This window comes from Eucalyptus grandis, chromosome 8, assembly GCF_016545825.1.
Source record: "Eucalyptus grandis isolate ANBG69807.140 chromosome 8, ASM1654582v1, whole genome shotgun sequence".
Classification (NCBI taxonomy): Eukaryota; Viridiplantae; Streptophyta; class Magnoliopsida; order Myrtales; family Myrtaceae; genus Eucalyptus; species Eucalyptus grandis.
In genome coordinates, this window is record NC_052619.1 from 57961055 (window position 1) to 57980924 (window position 19870).

A 19870-nucleotide genomic window follows, 5' to 3' on the forward strand; every position below is an offset into this window, starting at 1 on the left:
GTCCCTGAAACAGAGCACTATTAAAACCAGAAGGAGACTCGATCACAGCAAGAGACCATCCTAACTCAATTCCGACCCAGATAAAAAGAGAGACGAGAGAGGATTCATTCTGCTAGCTAATCGTCATCATGGTCGAACTGAAGGGTTGCTCTTGGGGGTCCGTCGGTATGTTCATGGCTTCACCACGTTCCGACTTTGTGAAATCTGCAGTTTTCACTTGAATATTCTCTCTTGCTTCTTGTTTTTTTCCCCTTCTCTTTTCTTGTTCCTGACAAGAAATTCATTCTGATTCCCTATATCATCGTATATTCTCTTCTGATTCATCTACATTCTATGTGTTTTTGCTTTTTCGTTTTGCGGCCATGTCCCGATCGCATGATTGCAACCACTGATATATACAGTCGCTGGTCTTAAGATTCTTCCCCTGAATGATGGATTGAATCTATGAATCAAACAGATCTCGCGTAGAACCACAGCTTACCTGACTTACATTATCAGCATTATATGATTGTGATGCTTAGTTATGTTTTGTTTGTTTACTTTCAATGCAGAATCAAAGAAGTTATCAACTGAGCGCCATGCACCCTTCTTCACTACTGGCATCAGTCCTTTCACCAGATCAGGTTGCCAGTCTTCTGGCAGTCTTGACGGTCCGGTTCAACACCCTTTTGGCGAATTGAGCAGTCCCTTCAGTACTAACAGCATCGTCATTGCCGCCGCCACCGCCGCATCGGGAACCAGCTCTTTAAGCAACCCATTCAGCGGACCTCCAGTTATGCTGGCGAGCATGATGCCTGTACATAATTCCTCTACAGCCCAATTTGGAACCCCTTTTCCCTCTCCACAGAGCAAATCCATCTCGAGGACAGCATTAAGCAACAACATGTTCTGCAGTCGTCCTCTGTTCAGCAAATCCCCAGCGTCCAGTGGCAGCTGCAGTCGTTCTCTGTTCAGCGAATCCCCAGCATCAGGTGGCAGCTCGATATTTCTTCATAACAATCACTTTTCTCATCCACCTGCATACAGCTTCTCAACACCACCTGTAAGCAATTCTATTGCTGGCTGTGCAGCATTACCAGAGCCTGCGGCAATGCACAATGTTTTTAATTTCTCAAACGCCACATCCACTTGTAAGTCTCAACCCAACCCATTTTGGAACTCCCCCTTCAAGAGCAGCACCGAAGGAGACGGGGAAAAGATCAGCAACCCGGCTTTTCCCTTTGGTAAGTCCCCATTCTGAACTCTGTGAGTTTGGAAGATCCTGTCTGAGTTTTATTCTCTGTCCAATTAAACCAAATGCTCATGTATTGGAACAGGACGGCAGCCCAGCAGCAGCGAGAAAACAACAGTGTCCGACTATGCCCCAACGCTGGCTCCAGAAGATCAGATGAATGGAGGTGGTCTCCAAAGATACATGTCTGTGTCCACCATGCCTTCCAATAAAGACAGGAGTCATGAAGAATTAAGATGGGAACGCCATGCATCAAAAGGTACAACGTGGCCCCTGCACTGTTACAATGCCGGGACCTGTGACTTCCTCATACTTGCATATCTAGCTAACCAACGGACTGAGGGCCATGTGAGCCAAGATTCAGGCAAACATACAACAAATCACATGCAGTTATTGGAGTCCAAGTTTACTGAAAAAATCCAATTAAGTTAGTTTAAACTACGTTTATCCTCAAATCTCAAGACAAAGATCAACCTCAACTACATTGTTAACCAGGCATTTCTGGCTTCATGCCCTTGTGAGTCAATCAATACAGGAAGTAAAAATTGAAATTACACTCTGCCTCCAAATTAGTCTACACGCCCAAGAAATCAGCTTAGATACTATAAAATGTATCACCGAGATCAGAGCAAGAAACAATTCAATCATCAGTGATCCTAAGTCAGTTACACCCAATGGTTGAACTAAGAATTGCCCCTTTGGGTCTAATGTCATGTCACAGTTTACCAGTTTATAGTGCTGACTAAACTCTTTTCTTTCCCATGCAGAATCAAAGCAGGAGTCATCTTTTGAAGGGTTTGCTCCGTCTGCTGCTCCTGCTATCAGCAAACTGTTCGCTCCAAGCACTGCCACCAAACCATCTGTCAGCAGCAGCTTCATCGCCCCATTTTCCCAACCTTCATGGTTCACACCAAGTGCAGTGAAGCTGGCTTTCCAGTTCTCAATGGCCTCATCTGGTGGTCCATCGAGCAACACCACATACAGCGTCACCAATCCCAACCTTGGAGGCGGCTCAATCTGTCAATGTAATGCCTCCACTAAACCACCCGCATTTAGTTTCCCATACACTGCTGCTGCCATCACCAACTCCCATTTTGGACCTTCGAGAAATTCCGCTCCTGGCAGTGAGTCTACTAATGTCGCTACAGATTCTGGCACCAAAAAAACCAGTGATGACTTCATACCTCCCACGCCTTTTGGCCGTCCGAGCACCCTATCCACCCAAAAAACTCGATCATCAAAATTTCCCTTCAAAAGCAAACTTGAGGGAGATGGCAGAAAGATGAGACCTAACCCAACAATTTGCAGCAGCTTTCGGCAAATAGAAGCCTCCACATATGCCCCAATGCCAGCTCCAACAGTATGTCCGCACACAAAATCCACGTCTGCATCTGCTGCACCTGACAACAAGCACAAGGATCCTGAAGAATTAAGATGCCAATGCCACAAATCCAAAGGTACCACAATTTCTCTTGCAGCTTCTAAATCTTCACAAGTTCCCCCTAACTATGCAATGTACTCACCTCTTTATATATGCATATCCTTTGACACACAGAGAAAGTTGGAGAACAGGTTGATCCAGTCAGTGTGATGGCTTCGTATGATCCTCACTCATTTTATCCAGTTATGATGCTTCCGGTGATTCCCACCTTTACCCACAGTTTTGGTGCCGTCCCTTGGGATATGATTTCTGGACCCCACACAAGCTTTTATGGTCAAACACTTCTTGGAAGGAATGTTCCTGTTCTTCTTGTTCCGTCTAACTCAATGGGGCTAAAATGCTTCCCTACCACAGTTTCTGGGGGAAACTATTTTCCATCCTTCAACATATAGCCCATGACAGCAGCGTCTGATTCTCTTAGCGAGATGTTCCATTGCCTATAAGCAAGCTTGATGACTTGGAAACAAAAGTACATCCTTTCCTAGTTTTTTTTTTTTTTTTGGGGGGGGAGGGGGCTTTTATTTGCCTTCTCTCTTTTTTGTGTTTTCTGGTGGCAAGGATTGCATGGCCGTAGTGGGATAAGAGTTGGCTCTTTTTTTTTTTTTCCTCAAGACAAGGATTCAATGATCCCAAAGTCAGTCACATATCTACGTACTTATTTTACATCCATCTAGCTTGACAAAGTCACTTGGTGCAAAAATTTGGTTGTCTATGCAACAAACTTGTTTTTACTAAGAAGAATCTGAAGTCCATTTTTATTTTTCAATGCAAAGGATAACAAGAAAGTACATGAGACAATTGGCATTAGATAAGATGCCGAATCCTCTAAAGATATGGCCAAGGTTGTCCAGTGAGTGGAGAGCTAAACCAGGTTAAGAGATTCCTGAAGAATTTCAATTTGTTTTCACTATATTTACAGAAACACAAAAGAAGTATCAAGTTGCATAGAGCATTGGCAAGGCCTTGAGCTAAGCTCTCCAGACTATCGTAACTAAGAAGCAGAGCTTTCTTTAAGGGAAGCACATCCAACAATCAAGCCTGATGCAGTCAGACACATTGGTCTTTTCTCACACCACTTTAAAGGGGACTTGGAAGGGTCACAAACTCTCACCAAACCTAGGTTTACAATATAAAATCTCCCAGCTCCCGAGTCTTCCCACTTAAAAACCCTCCCACCCATTACATACAATTCATGCCCAAGACCAGCAAAACCATAACCAATGACTTCTAATGGTTGTGAGTAGTCGGGAAGGAAAACAGAAGGAACTTTCCCCACATTGTACCATTCTCCCTTGGCAGTATCCCTCGTCTTAATTAAGCTCCCACCCCAATCTACAATTGTGTATACACAATCATTTTCAATGACCAGTACAGCTACTTGCATTGCCCTAGAAAAGGCCAAAATGTCCTCTACCGTGTTCCACAATCCAGTTAATGGACAGAAAACTTTAGCTGAATTTTGGTCCAAAAGTCCTACTTGATTACTGAGAACATGGAATTTGCCATTGTATGACAAGCCTGTGCATTGTAAGCAATACATTTGGGGATTGGGCATTGGTGGTAGTTCTTCCCATCTGCAATGTTCACACTGAAAAACTTAGGTTGTTTTAGAAAGAAAAGTTAAACAATATATTTCTTGGAACAATTTAAGAACAAGCTTCAAACTACTATATCAGAGTTGAAGGAAGGAAAAGGGAAAAGCTAAACAAGTAGGTAAGCATAATTCAGAACCAAAGTGGACATGGAGAACCGTGTACTTTTGCCACTTTAGGTGCTAAGGGTATTAGACAACAGAAAGAAAATACAAAGTGCAAGACTTGTAGTATGATACTGTGGCAGTAAACATACCCGTTTGACAATGGATCGTAACATTCAGCAAGAGTGAGGCCTCTCGGGCAATGAAGATTGTGGCCCCCAGCTACATACACCTTTCCAGAGATGACGCAACACGCAAAGTGTGAACGTGGCGTTTGCATACTTGACACCGCAGTCCATTCTTTTCTGAAAGGGTCAAACTGGTAGACCTCATTAGTTATGATGGGCTTCTCATGAGGTAACCATGGGTCACTTGGTGCATAAGCCCCACCAATGACAAGAAATCTGTCACCAGCACAAACACATGAAAAGCCCGTGTGCTTCCAGTCGGGATGCGTTCTTGGCATCTTCGGTATGGGATGCCATCTATCAGCTTCCGGATCATAAGCAATCCACTGGTCCTCAGAGCCCTCAGTGAGAACGAATAACCAATCCCCGGACCAGCCTTCCCTAGTCTTGAAGTTGGCATATTCCGTGCCTCGCATAACTTCTCTCCACTTCTTCGAGACTGTTTCTAGGACCCCGTGGAACCCATGAGACACTCTGGCCAAACATCTCAAGGCCAGATCATCTGGCAATCCCGGAATTATAGGTTCCTGCGGCAATTCCCTAGAACACAACATTCAGAAAAAAGGGAAAATTAGAGGTAGACTATAAGACTGAAAAAGGGGACTTCTAGTCATAGCAAAACAGCCAAGTGAACGATCAGTGTTGTTTCTTTCCACAAAAGAGCCCAAACTAACAACTGGGTATCGTCCTTCCGGAGCAAGATAAGAACTTTGAGCATCTAAATCAAGCGAATCTTCCACAATTTCTCCTAATGTCAATCCAGCTCAATCAAAATCAGTCAAAGCCAAGCTCGAGTATCTTCGCACCATCATATACCTTGAACTCATACAACCCTTACACAGGAAGCAGAGTCTTAGAGCCAGAGCGCCACGACCCACAATCGAATGCGCTGCAAACGTCGCAAGAGCAGATGAAATTGGAGATTCGCGAAGACACTCACATCGATTTTTGCACCTCGCAGAGAGTTCGTTCAACTCGAACACCCGCGAACCCAACAAACCAATCCTCCGAACGACGGGCTCGAACGATGCCGTTGCTGATCACCCCCTTGCAAAGCCGAGACCGGAAGTACCCTCGAAAGAAAGCGGACCGACCGATCCGATGCGTCGAGATTCGGAGACGAGATGGAAGAGCGAAGACGACGGTGGTGATGGTGGGGATGATGCGGCGTCGCTGTCGGAAGTTCTCGAGCGGACAACCGAGAAATGTAATTCCGGACACCAGCTTTGCTGGACGCGACCGCCGGGCCGGGCCTGGGCCGCTCATGCTCGGGCTCTGCATGACGGGCCCTATCTAAAACTCCAACGATAGCTTCTTGCTTTCTTGATGCAAGCCCTGGGGAGTTACAAGCTCAGTTGTAAAATCCTGAACAGTATGAATGGCTGCATTTCTTTCCATCCCTATCAATGGTGGGCTGGAAATAGGTGAATATGACTCCAGAATAGAACCAAGAACTTGAAAACCGAGCTGATAAAATACTCGTTTAAGAAATTGAGAAATCTATTTCAACATGTAGTTATTAGGTTTCATATAGAACCTGAATGAAACTTAAAACCGCTAACTCCTAATTGGAAACTTATTTCCTAAGTGCAAAAGGTTTAAGACAAGCTGATCCCCTCTCTTTTTCCCCTTTACTTTTTAGTTTTTGTTAGGATTATTGAAGTTGTCAAGTAGAAGTACCATCCTAAGTTCTCTGAAATTAAGTTTAACCAATTTGTGCTTCACCAATGATGTTTTATGTCGACGGATGGAAGCCTCAATGCTATACAAGAGATTTCAAGTATTTTTCGAGCATTTTCTCTAATGTCAAGACTAAAGATGAGTCCTGCTAAAATTGAGAAATGTGCTTTAGGTGTTTGTGATGAATTGTTAAATGAGATGATCCCGAGAACTGAGAAGTAGTTTTAAGCTTGGTACTCTTCTAGGGAAGTATTCAGGTCTTCCTCTGATATCTGGTAGGCCATCAGAAAAGGGATTGCAAGCCATTCATCAACTGAATTTTGAGCAGGACTAAAAGCTGGAGCTCTAGGAGACTGTCCTTCGCTTGTAAGTTACAACTTGTTGGTCTGTCTTATGTAGCATTGCAGTTTCACGCTGGTGTGGTATTTTTGTTTTACCAAGAAGGTATATTCTAGTTGTGGTCTGGTTCTAAAATGAAGACCAAAAATGCAACAGTACAATGGCTAAATATTTGGGCCTATATGGTAACATTTTTGTTCCTTGATTATTATTTTTTTTATTCTTTTGTTCTTCTAGAATTAAAAAAAAAAACAGAAATCTAAAAGAAATCTAGATAGATGGTAACATCAGTTAATTTTTTTTTATTCTCTGGAGTAAAAATAGCTAGAAATAAATTTGGAATAGAATCAAGAAATAGAAAAAAAAAAAAAAATACTTCTAAAAAGTAGCTTTTTTTTTTTTTAAAGCTAAGAATAATTTTTAGAAATAAGTTGATTTTTTCCTTTCTTTTTTTATATTTGGAGGAAGCTTCTTGTTTTCCTCTTTCTAATGGAGACTCATTGCCGCCAAATGCTGGCTGTCGCTGCTGCTAGCTAGAGGAGGAGAAAGAAGAAAGGAAAAAAAAATAAAAATGAAATATATAAAAAATTATTAAAATTTAAAGAAATTCTATGGAACAAAAAAAAAATTGTGATTCATACCAAACCCCTGTGATTTGTTTTAAAGCCTGTCTTGAAACCATTGTTCCTGGAATGTGCTGAGCTAAGGAGGTTTGGCGCAAAATTTTATGCTAAGTGCGGGAGTTACTCGAGTTGTGTTTCGGCTGGGATTTGAAGTTGCAGAAGGCATGTAGCACTTGGAAAGGCAGATCCATCTCAAAAGTGTGATCTTTAAAGCGATTGATGGGTTGCAATATATGTATGGCTCAAAAGATGTGGAGATCCATATAAGCCTTGGAGGTTGATATATAGTACGGGTGATTGGTTTTCAAATGGGCAAGACAAACTTGAGATTTTCATAAATCAGAAAATCCAATCAAATTGCTGCATGATAGCATAGAAACTATGCAGATTAGGCAACTGGAAGAGTCAATAGGCACACCGGGATTCATCAGATGGAAATGTTGTTTCAAGCCAAATTCAAGCAGGCTGCGGTTGCTCCATACCTGTTTCAAAAAAGAGATGTCCCGCGTCGGTGACCTCGGGCTTCTCCACAAACAAATTCCCCATAAAATCAAATCAAACTTACGCCATCAGTGCTTATCGATGAAGTCGAGATTGTTTCCGGCGAATAGACTACCGTACAAGAGTAAACGATAAGGGACGGGGGAACAACCCTAGGAATATGGAGGGACCTTTTCCTTTTGTTAGACTTTGCTAAGCAGAGGAACAAAACTGACCGATCGATTTGTCAAATGTTCCAAGGATGTCTTTCCGTTCAATTTGACTTTTAAACTTTAACTTAACATACAATTGAATTTTTAATTTGTTCGACATGATTACTGAATTATAGATAAATAATCATTCTATTCCCTAAATCATCACATCCCTGAATCCAATCTAGACTAAATCAAGAACTTGATTAGTCTCTTCTCATTTCCATTGCTATATACTTCGCATATTCATCCATAGGTCAAATCGGAGCTAGTATTGCAATGCATCCAGTAATCTACGCAATACCTCTATCATCCAGAAGAGTACCTATGCACATAGATCTGGGATTTATGAGGCGGCTCATGTTCGAGGTGTCCCATAAGATATTAATGATTTCCAAAAAGGTCCGGGTTTTGGTTATATTTCAATCGAGACTGGTACTTACATTTGTATTCTGGCACGGTTTGAGCCATGAAATGACCCGAAAGAAACCAAATTGTCGCATCTTTGACAATTGTATATCAACCTATCTGCCATGCCGTGGTGTGTGTAGCAAAACATTCTATGATTCCACATTGACTTATGGTCCACTCACAGATATGTGCATGCTGGCTTTCTGCATATCTCTTGCTGTCCAAGCTTAAATCAAAATCATTCCAGCAACAATGTAACCCCCAAGAAGATTATGCCGAGAAGCAACTTCTTTGGTTAGCTCACTTGTAAGGAGAGTATCGATAAGGCTCGAGATCAAGTACCATCTAGGATGCCATCCACAGCATCCCTAATGCGGAAAGCCAGCTCCTCATTTGCAGCACTGATTAAAGTGCTCGTGCTCCTAATTTCAAGTAAAGCTTCACTAGGAGCGTCGATGCGCAAGATACGAGCATCGCTCGACCCATCTGTGACACTGTCTTCTTGTAGAGATCCGCCAATACCCATCTCTGATAAACGAGCCAGGAGCCTTTGCAAATCTAGAGTCCCCCAAAGCAACGGGGGCTTCTCACTTTTTGAGCAGGATAGCTCGTCGCTTGTTAGAATCTGTCTTCTGGCATCACTCATGACGAGGTTTCCTTTCAATCTTGTGATACTCAAATTTTGGTCTTTCAAATTTTTCCAATGTAATTGAGAGATCAAGTCTGCTGTGATTTCTAGTTCTGAATCTTCCTTCAGGATAGGCAGCTTTAATGTCTCATTCACAGAGTAGTGAAGGACTGAGTATGAGTTTGCGACTGGTGACATGATCTGCCGCCCAAAATCTTCAGGTAACTATATACAACAGAAAGTGCAAGAACAGAGAAGTCATCAGTCTGCAGTAGGATCATCAGAAAGAGAATAGACGGAAGGTTAGGTGACGTTACCATAACATACTTCGGTTGCAATACGTGGATTAAAGGTCGAACCTTCTTCAACCTACAAGTGAGGCCAATCCATGAGATAAAATGTTCAAGCACAATATATTGATAGTTAATGGACATGCACAAATGCAGAGCAATTGGATTGGTGGAGTAGTTCAGTCTCAAGGAGAAACGGTGGAATAGCTAATGCATGGTCCTTACACTATTCCTGAAAGAAATGAACATCGAAGGACCTTCATCTTCATCTCCTTCAGATCAAAAGGCAAGAGAGCTATATCACTATCCATGCCCTCCTGCAAATGGAACAGAAGGTTCTGCTTGATGAACGGTTTTATTTGCTGAAAAATAGGAAAGAGATCAGCACTTTTTGTTGTTAGATGAGTGAGAATATATTAGCACCTCCCAGACAAGCAATGATTTTTCATCCCCATGCCAGCGTCTGAGCAAATGAACAGCTGGGCCAAGCCGCAAACTCCAGTGAGGACAAAATACAATGCACGGCTCTTGCCAATGAAGCCTGCACACATTCTAACGGCTATCAGAGGATATAGTTAGGTGACAAGTCGCTCGGTCAAAAGAAAATGATGCCGTACAATAGCTTAGGTGAGTAAACGGCAGGATATACTTGCAGCCTTTCTCCATTCAAAAGCTCAACATGTGCAAATAATGGATCGCCAGAGAACAACTGTCAAGAATATAAAATCAACCAAAAATCTGCTTTTAGTAAGGGTGTGATTGATCAGTTGGAGACTTCCTACATATATAAATCATATGCCCCCAGTTACATACCTTTTCTTGCCTCTGTTTGCACACCCACTCTGGTATTATGTTGGTATATGCCAATAACTCTTCTGCTACTGACGAGATAACAAATATGGGAACCTATGGAGAGAACAAATGGCATTACAAGGACTTATTATTATTATTATTATTATAAGACAAAGAACTCTGAAGAACCACTTCTCCGAAAATATTGATTGCCCTTTTCATTCTGGAATATCTCATTCAGAAGTACATTGGATATAGACTTCGCATGCAGAAGTACATTGGATATAGACTTCGCATGCAGTAGTAAGAGTGACCAGAACTCTATTTTGCAAAAGCAATTGCAAAAAATAAACTCCTGAGACTAAAACTGCATGATCACCTAGGAGATAAATAACACTACCAGGTTGACCATGGCCAATAATTTTTATCCAGCAAAACAATAGGAGGATTATGTTTGTTGCTCTCTCTGGTTCTGAAGCACAAGATCGCATTGCTGTTTGAAAGTGCAAAAGGAGTTCCCACATCTTTACATCGTAAAACCCATCACACAAGCAAGACAACCAGACTGAATATGCAATCTGCAGAATCAGTAACTCTCCTCGAGTTAGGTTGGTTTACATTTAAAATGTGGCGACTGCCAATCTAACTAACTAATACACCACCAAATCCTAACTGGATGAAGACATGCTCAGGGCATCCAATGTGGGCAAAGTGCCAAATATAGAGTGATTATAGCTTGTTCAAGGTTTTAGCAGAAGGATTAAATATAGCATACTAATCGATCACCTGACTTTGTTGAAGGTGCAACTAAAGGAAACAACATAAGCATATAGTTCGGTCTAGGTGATTTTCATCATCCCTCCTCCCCTCCCAGCCCCTCTTCAAAAAAATAAAAAAAGATCCTGGTGATTTTCTTGTGTAGGAACATAAATGGTTCAAGCTTTTTGATCACCATCATTAAGTTCATTTCAAGTGAAATTCGAACTTTATGCTTGAAGCATCAGCTTTATCTGATATCCACTAAAGTAAGAGAAGACTGATGTTACAGTATGAATTTTAAATGCAAACCCATGGAATACCTCACAACGTGATGATTCCATGCAAACAGATATCTGCTCCAAGAGTTGTAGGATGATTCCAAGTCGTCCTATAGGAATGAGTACTGAACCACCAGCTTTAACAGCATCAACTGCACAGGAGGATATAAACTTCAATTTGTCCATTTCCTCTGAGCTCTCATCAGCATGAAGTAAGACCTCCTCCAAATCACTGGTTTCATCAAAGTAAACTCACAGCTTAATTTCATAGATGCCAAGTGTCAAAGTCTACCATATAGAAAAAAATGAAGAGATGGAAGAATCAAATGGTACTACACTATACAATGATGCATTTGGCCATAGCATTCACACCCAAGAGGAGATATACTCAATAAAATAGGTTACCTCAAAGTTGAAGAATCCTCAGGAACAGCGTAATTACTCCCCTTGTTAGCAGTTTCCAGGACATCCAAAGATGAAAAATCTGAATATATTAGCACATCGCATGATTGAAGAGCATTATAATTGAACTCCAAAGCATGACCAGGAACAAATTCAGAGCTTGAGACAAATCCTATCGTTCCATCTGGATATCTTATTGTCCAATTACAAGCTCCTATTTCCAACCCAGAGCTGATGGGTTTGATATTTATTGTACCATTGTAGCATGCCACCTCCGCATATTTGAGTCTTTGAAGCTTCTTAACACAATCCTCTATGTCAGCTGCACTGAGAGGCATGCTTCATCACCATCTCTTACAAGGTTATCAAACAAACCGAAATGCAGTCTCTAGGAAGAAAAGTAAGATGTAATATGCAATGAGCGTGATTATAACTTGGAAGATGCAAAGATACCAATACTTCATAATCTTCAATGGCTGAAGATTCTGACTACAAGATGTGAGGCTCTGCACATTCAATTTAGAGATGCATGACCTATCAAGAAAGTCATCTAACAAGAAAAGGCATTTTAAGCCTTAGCTGCAGGACAGAACTCCCAACATCAAAAAATAATCCGCATCTCAGGAGATTGTAGCATCTTATAAAGGCACACCAAGCTGATTGCCCTTTAAAAAGTTTGGGCTCTACCATGACCGAGGGAGGGGCTAAGTAGAAGAACCAGTATCCTGAGTTTCGCAAATAGTTACAATGAGGATCTAAGCCACGATAAACTATCAAGCCACATCTTGTATGCAATGTAGCTACAGCACAAAACTAAAACTTGAAGGCTGTTCCTTACCTATACAATGGCATCCATCCACCAAGTTCAATCCCATCAGTGCCCAATACTATCTCCTTCAATGCAGAAGGAAGTGATTCCAGCTTCTCCCACTTCATCCAGTGAGGGCTACTGAATTCTTGAGTTCCATAAAACTGCCTGAATTCCTCATGCATTGAAACAAGGTCCTCCATCATAAGTTTCCCAAGTTTCGCTGCTGCCTCGGTTACATATACCTAAGGTAAAAGCACGAATTTTTAAGCAAGTTACAATCTTTCAACGCACAAGCCCAAGACCAAGCAATAATTAAACTGACACTTAACCATGTCCATAAAAATCACTTCAAATTCAATTGACGACGCGAAAATTACCTTTGCCGAGAAGCCCTTCGCTCGCGTAAGAAATGGCAACCCAAGCATCCCAGCAGGGCTCGAGATCAACACCACATCAATGAACGAGGGATTCCACAAGTGCAGGTTCGCCACGGTTTTGTACCACGGTTCAGAACGAATCAAAGCCTCTGCATTCATGGGTTTCTCCGTATTCTTCCTCTCTGCACTCCCAGATTCACAGCCATCAGATTCATCGACCGGACGTTCCAAATCTTCTTCACCTCGCACGGCAGAGAACCCAGGAGGTATAGGGGCGAAAGCAGCGAGAGCGGACAGGTCCAGGGGACAATCAATCAAGATCCTAAACCCGCAGACACTCAGCATGTGACATGGGGGAAAGTAGAACCCTTTACCTCTGCTCAGGCACGTCTGCACAAGAGCGTACATGTCAAATTCAAATTAAACCAAATGCGAGCACCGGATGCGTCGACTGACGAAAGAAAAGTGTGTCGCAATACCCAGTCCAAAGAGAGACTTACCAACTTCATGAGGCCAGCCAGACCAATGTGGAGAATTCAACAGGTGATTCACGCAAAGAAGGGAGACCGGCAAAGCTCTCAACGTCCCACTCGATTTCCCACTGTTATCGACCCTTACGATCGGGGCCTCGCCAAAAGTTATCACCTTCGTTTTACGAAGAATGAATGATCCGAAAAACAATTAAGAAAAGAACAGTCCTGTGACCGAGACCTAAGAGAACGAGAACAGGAGCTGTACGGCGAAACCAGAGGCGGCGGGACCCGCGAAGAAGATCGAGGCGAAACGGGAGCTGGGGGCGGCGGAGACGCGAGGCCGTGGAGCTGGTTGCGCGAGAGAGGCAGGATTGAGAGCGAGAGAGAGAGAGAGAGGGGGCGATAGAGACGGAACTCGAGCGCGGAACCTCGGGCGTCGGACGGCCGCCGGGCGGCGAGACCACGGCGGCGGGCCGGTGGCTGCGCGAGAGAGGGAGGACTGGACTGAGAGCGCGTGCGCGAGGACGGGAGAGAAGATCGAGAGAAGGGGAGAGAAGGAGAGAGGGAATGAGAATTTAAAACCTCATTTAAGGGTTTTGCTTTGCTTCAAAATAAATATATAAAAAGGATTAATACCTAAAAAAATCCAAAACTGTATACTTGTATCAAATCTACTCTAAACTAATTTGTGCTCAATCATAAACTGATTTGCCTTACTTATATTTATAACAAATTTATCTTATGTTAGTTTCCTATAAATTTTACTGTTAAATTATTAAACTGAATGACACATAACAATTGACTAGAGTACAATATTTGCGATTTTCGGTACTATTAATGTAATTTAATGGAGGATATACAATTTATGATTTTTGGCTGTTGAATAAATTAGTTTGATGTAAATTTATTACAAGTATACCAATTTATGATTTTTTATAGTCAATCAGAATAAATTTGTCACATGTGTAATAATTTAAGATTTTTCATGATCAAAAAAATAGTTTTTGGTAAAATTATCACACGTATACTAGTTTGGAGTTTTTCAAAATATTAACCCTATATAAAAAAAATTAAAAAAAAATCTAATTCGGTAATTGCCAATTCAAACGTTATTTATAAAATTGAAATCATTTTCTAAATGAAATCCAAATATCCAAAATTATTTTTAGTTACATATAACTAGACGAAGAAGTTAACAATTTTCCTAGAAAATTAATTTTTCCTTTAACATGAGGTTTTTCTTCAGATGAAAATACTCGAGTTTTTTTCGTTTTTGGTCATAACTCTGAGTTCATTGTCTATGTGATGAAATCATTTCTTTATTAACACACTTATTTGTGTTCATGTGAAAATCTCTAATATCATATGATGTTCAGAAATGGAAAATGCAAACCTCCACAGGTACTTCAATACAAACCTCAAAAGGACGATCATCCATGAAAACATGATGGACACCTCAACAAATTATGGTAAAATTACCAAAATCGCAGTGAGTAGAGAGTCAAGAACACACCACATACGTCCATTGACAGGAGGAGGTGCCCAAGAACACCAGTTAAAAGAGAGACTTTTACAGTATAGTTCACCGAAAAAATTGGCAATTAGAACAAGGAGATTTCGCACGGACTCGGCGCTCTTGTCCTCGGATCGGAGAAGAAAGGAAGGAGAGTGGAGGTTTTTGGGTTCTCTCCTTTTTTGTGTTTTCTGGTGGCTAAGGATCGCTTGGCTGTAGTGGGATGAGGGTTGGGGTTTTTTTCTTTAAGACAAGGATTCAATGATTCCAAAGTCAGTCACATACCTACATACTTATTTTGCATGCATGTAGCTTGACAAAGTCATTTGGTGCAAAAATTTGGTTGTCTATGCAACAAACTTGTTCTTGCTTAGAAGAATCAGAAGTCCATTTTAGTTTCAATGCAAGGAAAACAAGAAGGTAAATGAAACAATTGGCATTAGACAAGATGGCGAATCCTCTAAAGACATGAACTTGTTCCAGGGAATAAAGAGCTAAACCCAATGAAGTGATTCCTGAAGGATTTCAATTTGTTTTCACCATATTTACAGATACAACAGAGAAGTATCAAGTCGCATAACAAAGCATTGGCAAGGCCTTGATCTAAGCTCTCCAAACTATCACAACTAAGAAACAGAGCTTTCTTCAAGGGAAGCACATCCTAGAATCGAGCCTGATGCAGTCAGACACATTGGTCTTGTCTCACGCCAGTTCAACGGGGACTCGGAAGGGTCGCAAACTCTCACCAAACCTAGTTTTACAATATCAAATCTCCCAGCTCCCGAGTCTTCCCACTTGAGAACCTTCCCACCCAATACATACAGTTCATGCCCAAGACCAGCAAAACCATAATCAAAGACTTCTAGTGGTCGCGAGTGGTTGGGAAGGAAAACAGAAGGAACTTTCCCCACATCGTACCATTCTCCTTTGGCAGCATCCCTTGTCTTAATTAAGCTCTCACCCCAATCTACAATTGTGTATACACGATCATTTTCAATGACCTGCACAGCTACTTGCATTGCCCTAGAAAAAGGCCAATGATCCTCTACTGTGTTCCACAATCCAGTTAATGGACAGAAAACTTCTGATGGATTTTGGTCCAAAAGTCCTACTTGATCATTGAGAACATGAAATTTGCCGTTGTATGACAAGCCTATGCAATCCGTTTGGGGATTGGGCATTGGTGGTAGTTCTTCCCATCTGCAATGTCCATGCTTGAAAAACTTAGGTTGTCTCAAAAAAGAAGAGTTAAACAAGATATTTCTTGGAACAATTTAAGAACAAACTCCGACCTACGATATCAGAAGAATGAAAGGAAAAGGAAAAGCTAAACAAGTAGGTGAGCATATTTCAGAACCAAAGTGGACGTGGAGAACCATGTTCTCTTGCCATTTTCGGTGCCAAGGGTATAAGACAATAGAAAGGAAGTAAAAAGTGCAAGACTTGTAGTATAATACTGTGGCAGCAAACATACTTGTTTGACAATGGATCGTAACATTCAGCAAGAGTGAGGCCTCTTGGGCACGAAAGATTGCGACCCCCAGCAACATACACCTTTCCAGAGATGACGCAACACGCAAAGTGTGAACGTGGCATTTGCATACTTGACACTGCAGTCCATTCTTTTCTGAAAGGGTCGAACTGGTAGACCTCATTAGTTATGATAGGCTTCTGATGAGGGAACCCTGGATCACTCGATGCATAAGCCCCACCAATGACAAGAAATCTGCCACCAACACAAACACAAGAAAAGCCAGTGTGCTTCCAGTCGGGATGCGTTCTTGGCATCTTTGGTATGGGATGCCATCTATCAGCTTCCGGATCATAAGCAATCCACTGGTTCTCGGAGCCCTCCGTGAGAACGAATAACCAATCCCCGGACCAGCCTTCCCTAGCCTTGAAGTTGGCATATTCCGTGCCTCGCGTAACTTCTCTCCACTTCTTCGAGACTGTTTCTAGCAGCCCCTGGAACCCATGAGACACTCTGGCCAAGCATCTCAAGGCCAGATCATCCGGCAGCCCTGGAATTATAGGTTCATACAGAGAATCCCTAGAACACAACATTCAGAAGAAAGGGAAATTAGAGGCAGACCAGAAGAATGAAAATAGGGATTTCTAGTCATAGCAAAATAGCCAAACTAACAACAGGGTAATTCTAATAAAAACCCAAACTAAAGAACCCAAACTAACAACTGGGTATCGTCCTTCCCGAGCAAGCATCTTACGAAAGATCAAAACTTTGACCATCTACATCGATCGAATCGTCCATAATTTCGCATAATGTCAATCCAGCTCAATCAAACTCAGTCAAAGCCAAGCTCGAGTATCTTCCCACCATGATACACCTTGAACTCATACAATCATACAATCCTTACACAGGAAGCAGAGTCTAAGAATTAGAGCGCCATGACCCACAATCGAATGCACTGCAAACGTTGCAAGAGCAAATGAATAGAAGATTCGCGAAGACACTCACATCGATTTTGCGCCCCGCAAAGGTTCGTTCAACTCGAACAACCGCGAACCCGACAAAACCAATCTGCCAACGACGGGCTCGAACGATGCTATTGCTGGAACCGAAAGAAAGCGGGCCGACGGAACCGATACGTCGAGACTCGGAGACGAGACGGAAGAGCGGAAGGGGAAATTACGACGGCGAGAGAGGAGGAGTGTCGACGGCGAGAGAGGTCGCCGAGGGAGGAGGAGGAGGAGCCTCGCCGCTCGATCCGATGGAGGAAGGTTGAAGACGAGAAATGCCGTTCCGACATTATCATCTGTTTCGGGTTTGGTAAGGTTACGGTGCCCCGACCACGAGCCGGACGCGACAGCCGGGCCGGGTCGGGTCGTTCCGGGGCGAGCCGGGGCCCTTTTATGGTTGGGCTCTGTCTGATGGGCCCTTTCTGAAACTTGGAACACCTTCTTTCTTGCTTCTGGATGCAAGCCCTGGAGATGAAAGCTCAGCTGTAGAGTCACGGATCAGTGAGATTTTGTGGAAGGGAGCTACAAATGCTGCGTCTTCTCTTCAGTCTTCCATCTCTGCCCTTGGTGGGCTGGAAATAAACGTGAACATGGCTCTAGGATGGAGCCGAGAACTTAGAAACCGGACCGTGGGAACCGGTTCGATTTCTGGTTTCAAAAATTGGGGAACTTGTTATGATGGGTGAGTTCCAAGTTTTAAATGGAATTTGGACAGAACCTGAAACATAACTTATCCCTAACTAAAAACTTATTTCGTGGGTGCAAAAGGTTTTAGACAAGGAGATGCTCTCACTCCTTGGTTTTTGTGATGATTATTGAAGTTGTTAGATAGAAATGCCATCCTGATTTCTCCGAAATTAAGCTATCCTCTCTCTCCTTGGTTTTTGTGATGATTATTAAAGTTGTCAGGTAGAAATGCCATCTTGAGTTCTCCGAAATTAAGCTTAACCCATTTGTGTTTGCCAATGATGTTTTATATCGATGGATGGAAGCCTGGAACTACGGAAGAGATCTCGAATGTGTTTTGGACATTTTCTCTAATGCCTGGACTGAGGATAAATCCTGCTAAAATTAAGAAGTGTGCCCTAGGTAATTGTGATGAATTGTTGAGTGAGATGGTCCTGAGAACTGAGAAGTGGTTTTAAACGCAGTACTCTTTCAAGGAAGTATTCAAGTCTTTCTTGAATATCTGTTAGGCTATCTGAAAATGATTGCAACATTCATTGACTGAATTTTGAGTAGAATTAAAAGCTGGAGCTCGAGGAGATTTGTCCTTTGCTTGCAAGTTACGATGTGTTGGTTCTGTCTTATATAGCATTGTAGTTTCATGCTGATGTGGTGTGTTTGATTTGCCAATGAAGGGTATTAAGGCTGTGGACCGTCGTTGCTTTATTGCGTTTTTGTGGTCGAGTCCTGAAATCAATATAAAAAAAATGCGAAAGTAAGGTGGCTAGATGTTTGCTTGCCAAGGGAGGGAGGTTTGGGAATAAAGCAGATTCCCCAATGGAACAAAGCTATCATCTTGAAGGTAAATATGGCTGTTGCTCATGGTTACTTTGGATCTTTGGTGTTTGGTCAAGAGGTAAACTCACCAAGGTAAGGGAGCTTGCGCTCCTATGAGGACTTCCGCAGCCTGCCCGTTTGATATCCAAGGATGTCAAGTTTCACGAATACATTCGTTATTTTAACATGTCTTTGTTCACATACCCCGCTATCCCTAAGAGAAGGGAATAGCCCCTAGTTGTTTTACATCATGATTATCCCAAGGTTCAGACTAGGACCAATACAAAGCCTTTTAGGACTTGCTTAAGATGCTGGTCTTTTTGGGGTTTGCTTGTGTTTAAAAAAGAGAGGAGTTTTTGGCAAATTCTTTCCTCCGGTCCTTCCCCCTATATACTTGGCGGAAGCTTCCTAAACCCAGGGCAGAGATAAAAGCCCCTTGCTCGATGTGCTGTTTGTGATGGTGAAGACAATCTTCTTATGGTTTGATCCACTGCATCCTATCCTAGGTAGCTGGAAAGGTTTTCTGCTGGAGTGGTTTATGGTTCAGGGCTTTCATTGCAAACCAAAGTGGCAAATGAAATTAATAATGGAAACTGGGTATGGCCAACTGCAGAATGAGATGAATTAGCCTTAACTCCTTAACTCCAATCTGGTCTATGTGGGGGTTGTATGTCCTCATCCACGCCTGGGAATCGCAGCTGTACAAAAGAATTCGGTCCATAACACCTTGAGGTTGACGTAAAGTATAATTGATCAGATTTTCGGACAGGGTAGGTTCTCAGCCTAGAATTGAAAATCGATACTGTGACTTTCAATTCCAATTTTTTTGGAATTGGGAATTGAATTTATGTTTCCCATTTTTTGTTTTGTGCAAAAACAAACAAACAAACAAACAAACAAATCAACTTTTTTAATAAAACATAAAAGTCGCAATATTTCACAACAAAAATATGCAAAGCAAAGCTTTTGAGGATAGGGCAATTTTCAAAGCTTAGCTCAATTCCTTGCATAATTCCACGAACCAAGAGAAGGCTCAATCGAGAGTTGAGTTAGGGTCTATTTGGTAACCGGCCAAATAGTGCTAATTTATATTCTTTTGTTCCTGGGAGTAGATTTAGAATAGAATCGCATTTGGTAAAATTTTTATTTCAGAAACAAATTTATTCCCGAGAACAAATTTGGAGTAGAATCAAGAATTAAAAAAAGAAGTTGATTCTTGTTCTCGGGAACAATTCTAGAATCAATCACTTATTTTCTCCTTATAT

General features: G+C 42.0%; 4 protein-coding genes and 1 long non-coding RNA gene across 6 annotated transcripts; 1 reads left to right on the forward strand and 4 right to left on the reverse strand.

Annotated features, from left to right (window-relative positions):
• Positions 1 to 411: 411 nt before the first annotated feature.
• LOC104417572 (uncharacterized serine-rich protein C215.13) lies at positions 412 to 3087 on the forward strand. Its single transcript, XM_039300853.1, has 4 exons — positions 412 to 1223; positions 1317 to 1490; positions 1999 to 2688; positions 2787 to 3087. The coding sequence occupies exons 1-4, from the start codon at positions 524 to 526 to the stop codon at positions 3062 to 3064; spliced, it is 1842 nt and encodes a 613-aa protein (XP_039156787.1). The 5' UTR covers positions 412 to 523; the 3' UTR covers positions 3065 to 3087.
• Positions 1689 to 2892, reverse strand: LOC120287675. Its single transcript, XR_005545915.1, has 2 exons — positions 2755 to 2892; positions 1689 to 2631 (listed from the first exon to the last, which is right to left on the reverse strand). It is a non-coding gene; the product is annotated as an uncharacterized LOC120287675 (long non-coding RNA).
• A 95-nt stretch (positions 3088 to 3182) lies between the features above and the next one.
• Positions 3183 to 5751, reverse strand: LOC104415316 (F-box/kelch-repeat protein At1g16250). Of its 2 annotated transcripts, none has more exons than XM_010026597.3 (3): positions 5497 to 5751; positions 4521 to 5096; positions 3183 to 4246 (listed from the first exon to the last, which is right to left on the reverse strand). In XM_010026597.3, coding segments are annotated over exons 1-3 (1161 nt in total). In that variant the 5' UTR covers positions 5499 to 5751; the 3' UTR covers positions 3183 to 3663. The 2 variants fall into 2 exon arrangements, with proteins under 2 accessions (XP_010024899.2, XP_039156788.1); XM_039300854.1 differs by having other exon boundaries at positions 5373 to 5751.
• Positions 5752 to 8251: 2500 nt separating this feature from the next.
• Positions 8252 to 13652, reverse strand: LOC104415317 (integrator complex subunit 9 homolog). Its single transcript, XM_010026598.3, has 11 exons — positions 13139 to 13652; positions 12639 to 13028; positions 12289 to 12503; positions 11454 to 11777; positions 11091 to 11280; positions 10033 to 10125; positions 9837 to 9928; positions 9643 to 9760; positions 9445 to 9536; positions 9247 to 9298; positions 8252 to 9154 (listed from the first exon to the last, which is right to left on the reverse strand). The coding sequence occupies exons 1-11, from the start codon at positions 13145 to 13147 to the stop codon at positions 8636 to 8638; spliced, it is 2094 nt and encodes a 697-aa protein (XP_010024900.2). The 5' UTR covers positions 13148 to 13652; the 3' UTR covers positions 8252 to 8635.
• Positions 13653 to 15080: 1428 nt separating this feature from the next.
• On the reverse strand, positions 15081 to 17384 carry LOC104415318 (F-box/kelch-repeat protein At1g16250). Its single transcript, XM_010026599.3, has 3 exons — positions 17101 to 17384; positions 16099 to 16674; positions 15081 to 15824 (listed from the first exon to the last, which is right to left on the reverse strand). Coding segments are annotated over exons 1-3 (1152 nt in total). The 5' UTR covers positions 17103 to 17384; the 3' UTR covers positions 15081 to 15250.
• Positions 17385 to 19870: the final 2486 nt, after the last annotated feature.

Coding starts and splice junctions, on each gene's coding strand:
- LOC104415318 (XM_010026599.3), bottom strand. Junction 15,825..16,098: donor TACGATCCATTGTCAAACAA/GTATGTTTGCTG, acceptor TGGACATTGCAG/ATGGGAAGAACTACCACCAA.
- LOC104415316 (XM_039300854.1), bottom strand. Junction 4,247..4,520: donor TACGATCCATTGTCAAACGG/GTATGTTTACTG, acceptor TGAACATTGCAG/ATGGGAAGAACTACCACCAA.
- LOC104415317 (XM_010026598.3), bottom strand. Junction 12,504..12,638: donor CGAAGGGCTTCTCGGCAAAG/GTAATTTTCGCG, acceptor CTTTTACCTTAG/GTATATGTAACCGAGGCAGC. Junction 9,761..9,836: donor GTTTACTCACCTAAGCTATT/GTACGGCATCAT, acceptor GAATGTGTGCAG/GCTTCATTGGCAAGAGCCGT.
- LOC104417572 (XM_039300853.1), top strand. CDS start 524: ATGTTTTGTTTGTTTACTTTCAATGCAGAATCAAAGAAGTTATCAACT. Junction 1,224..1,316: donor CAACCCGGCTTTTCCCTTTG/GTAAGTCCCCAT, acceptor GTATTGGAACAG/GACGGCAGCCCAGCAGCAGC. Junction 1,491..1,998: donor GGAACGCCATGCATCAAAAG/GTACAACGTGGC, acceptor TTTCCCATGCAG/AATCAAAGCAGGAGTCATCT.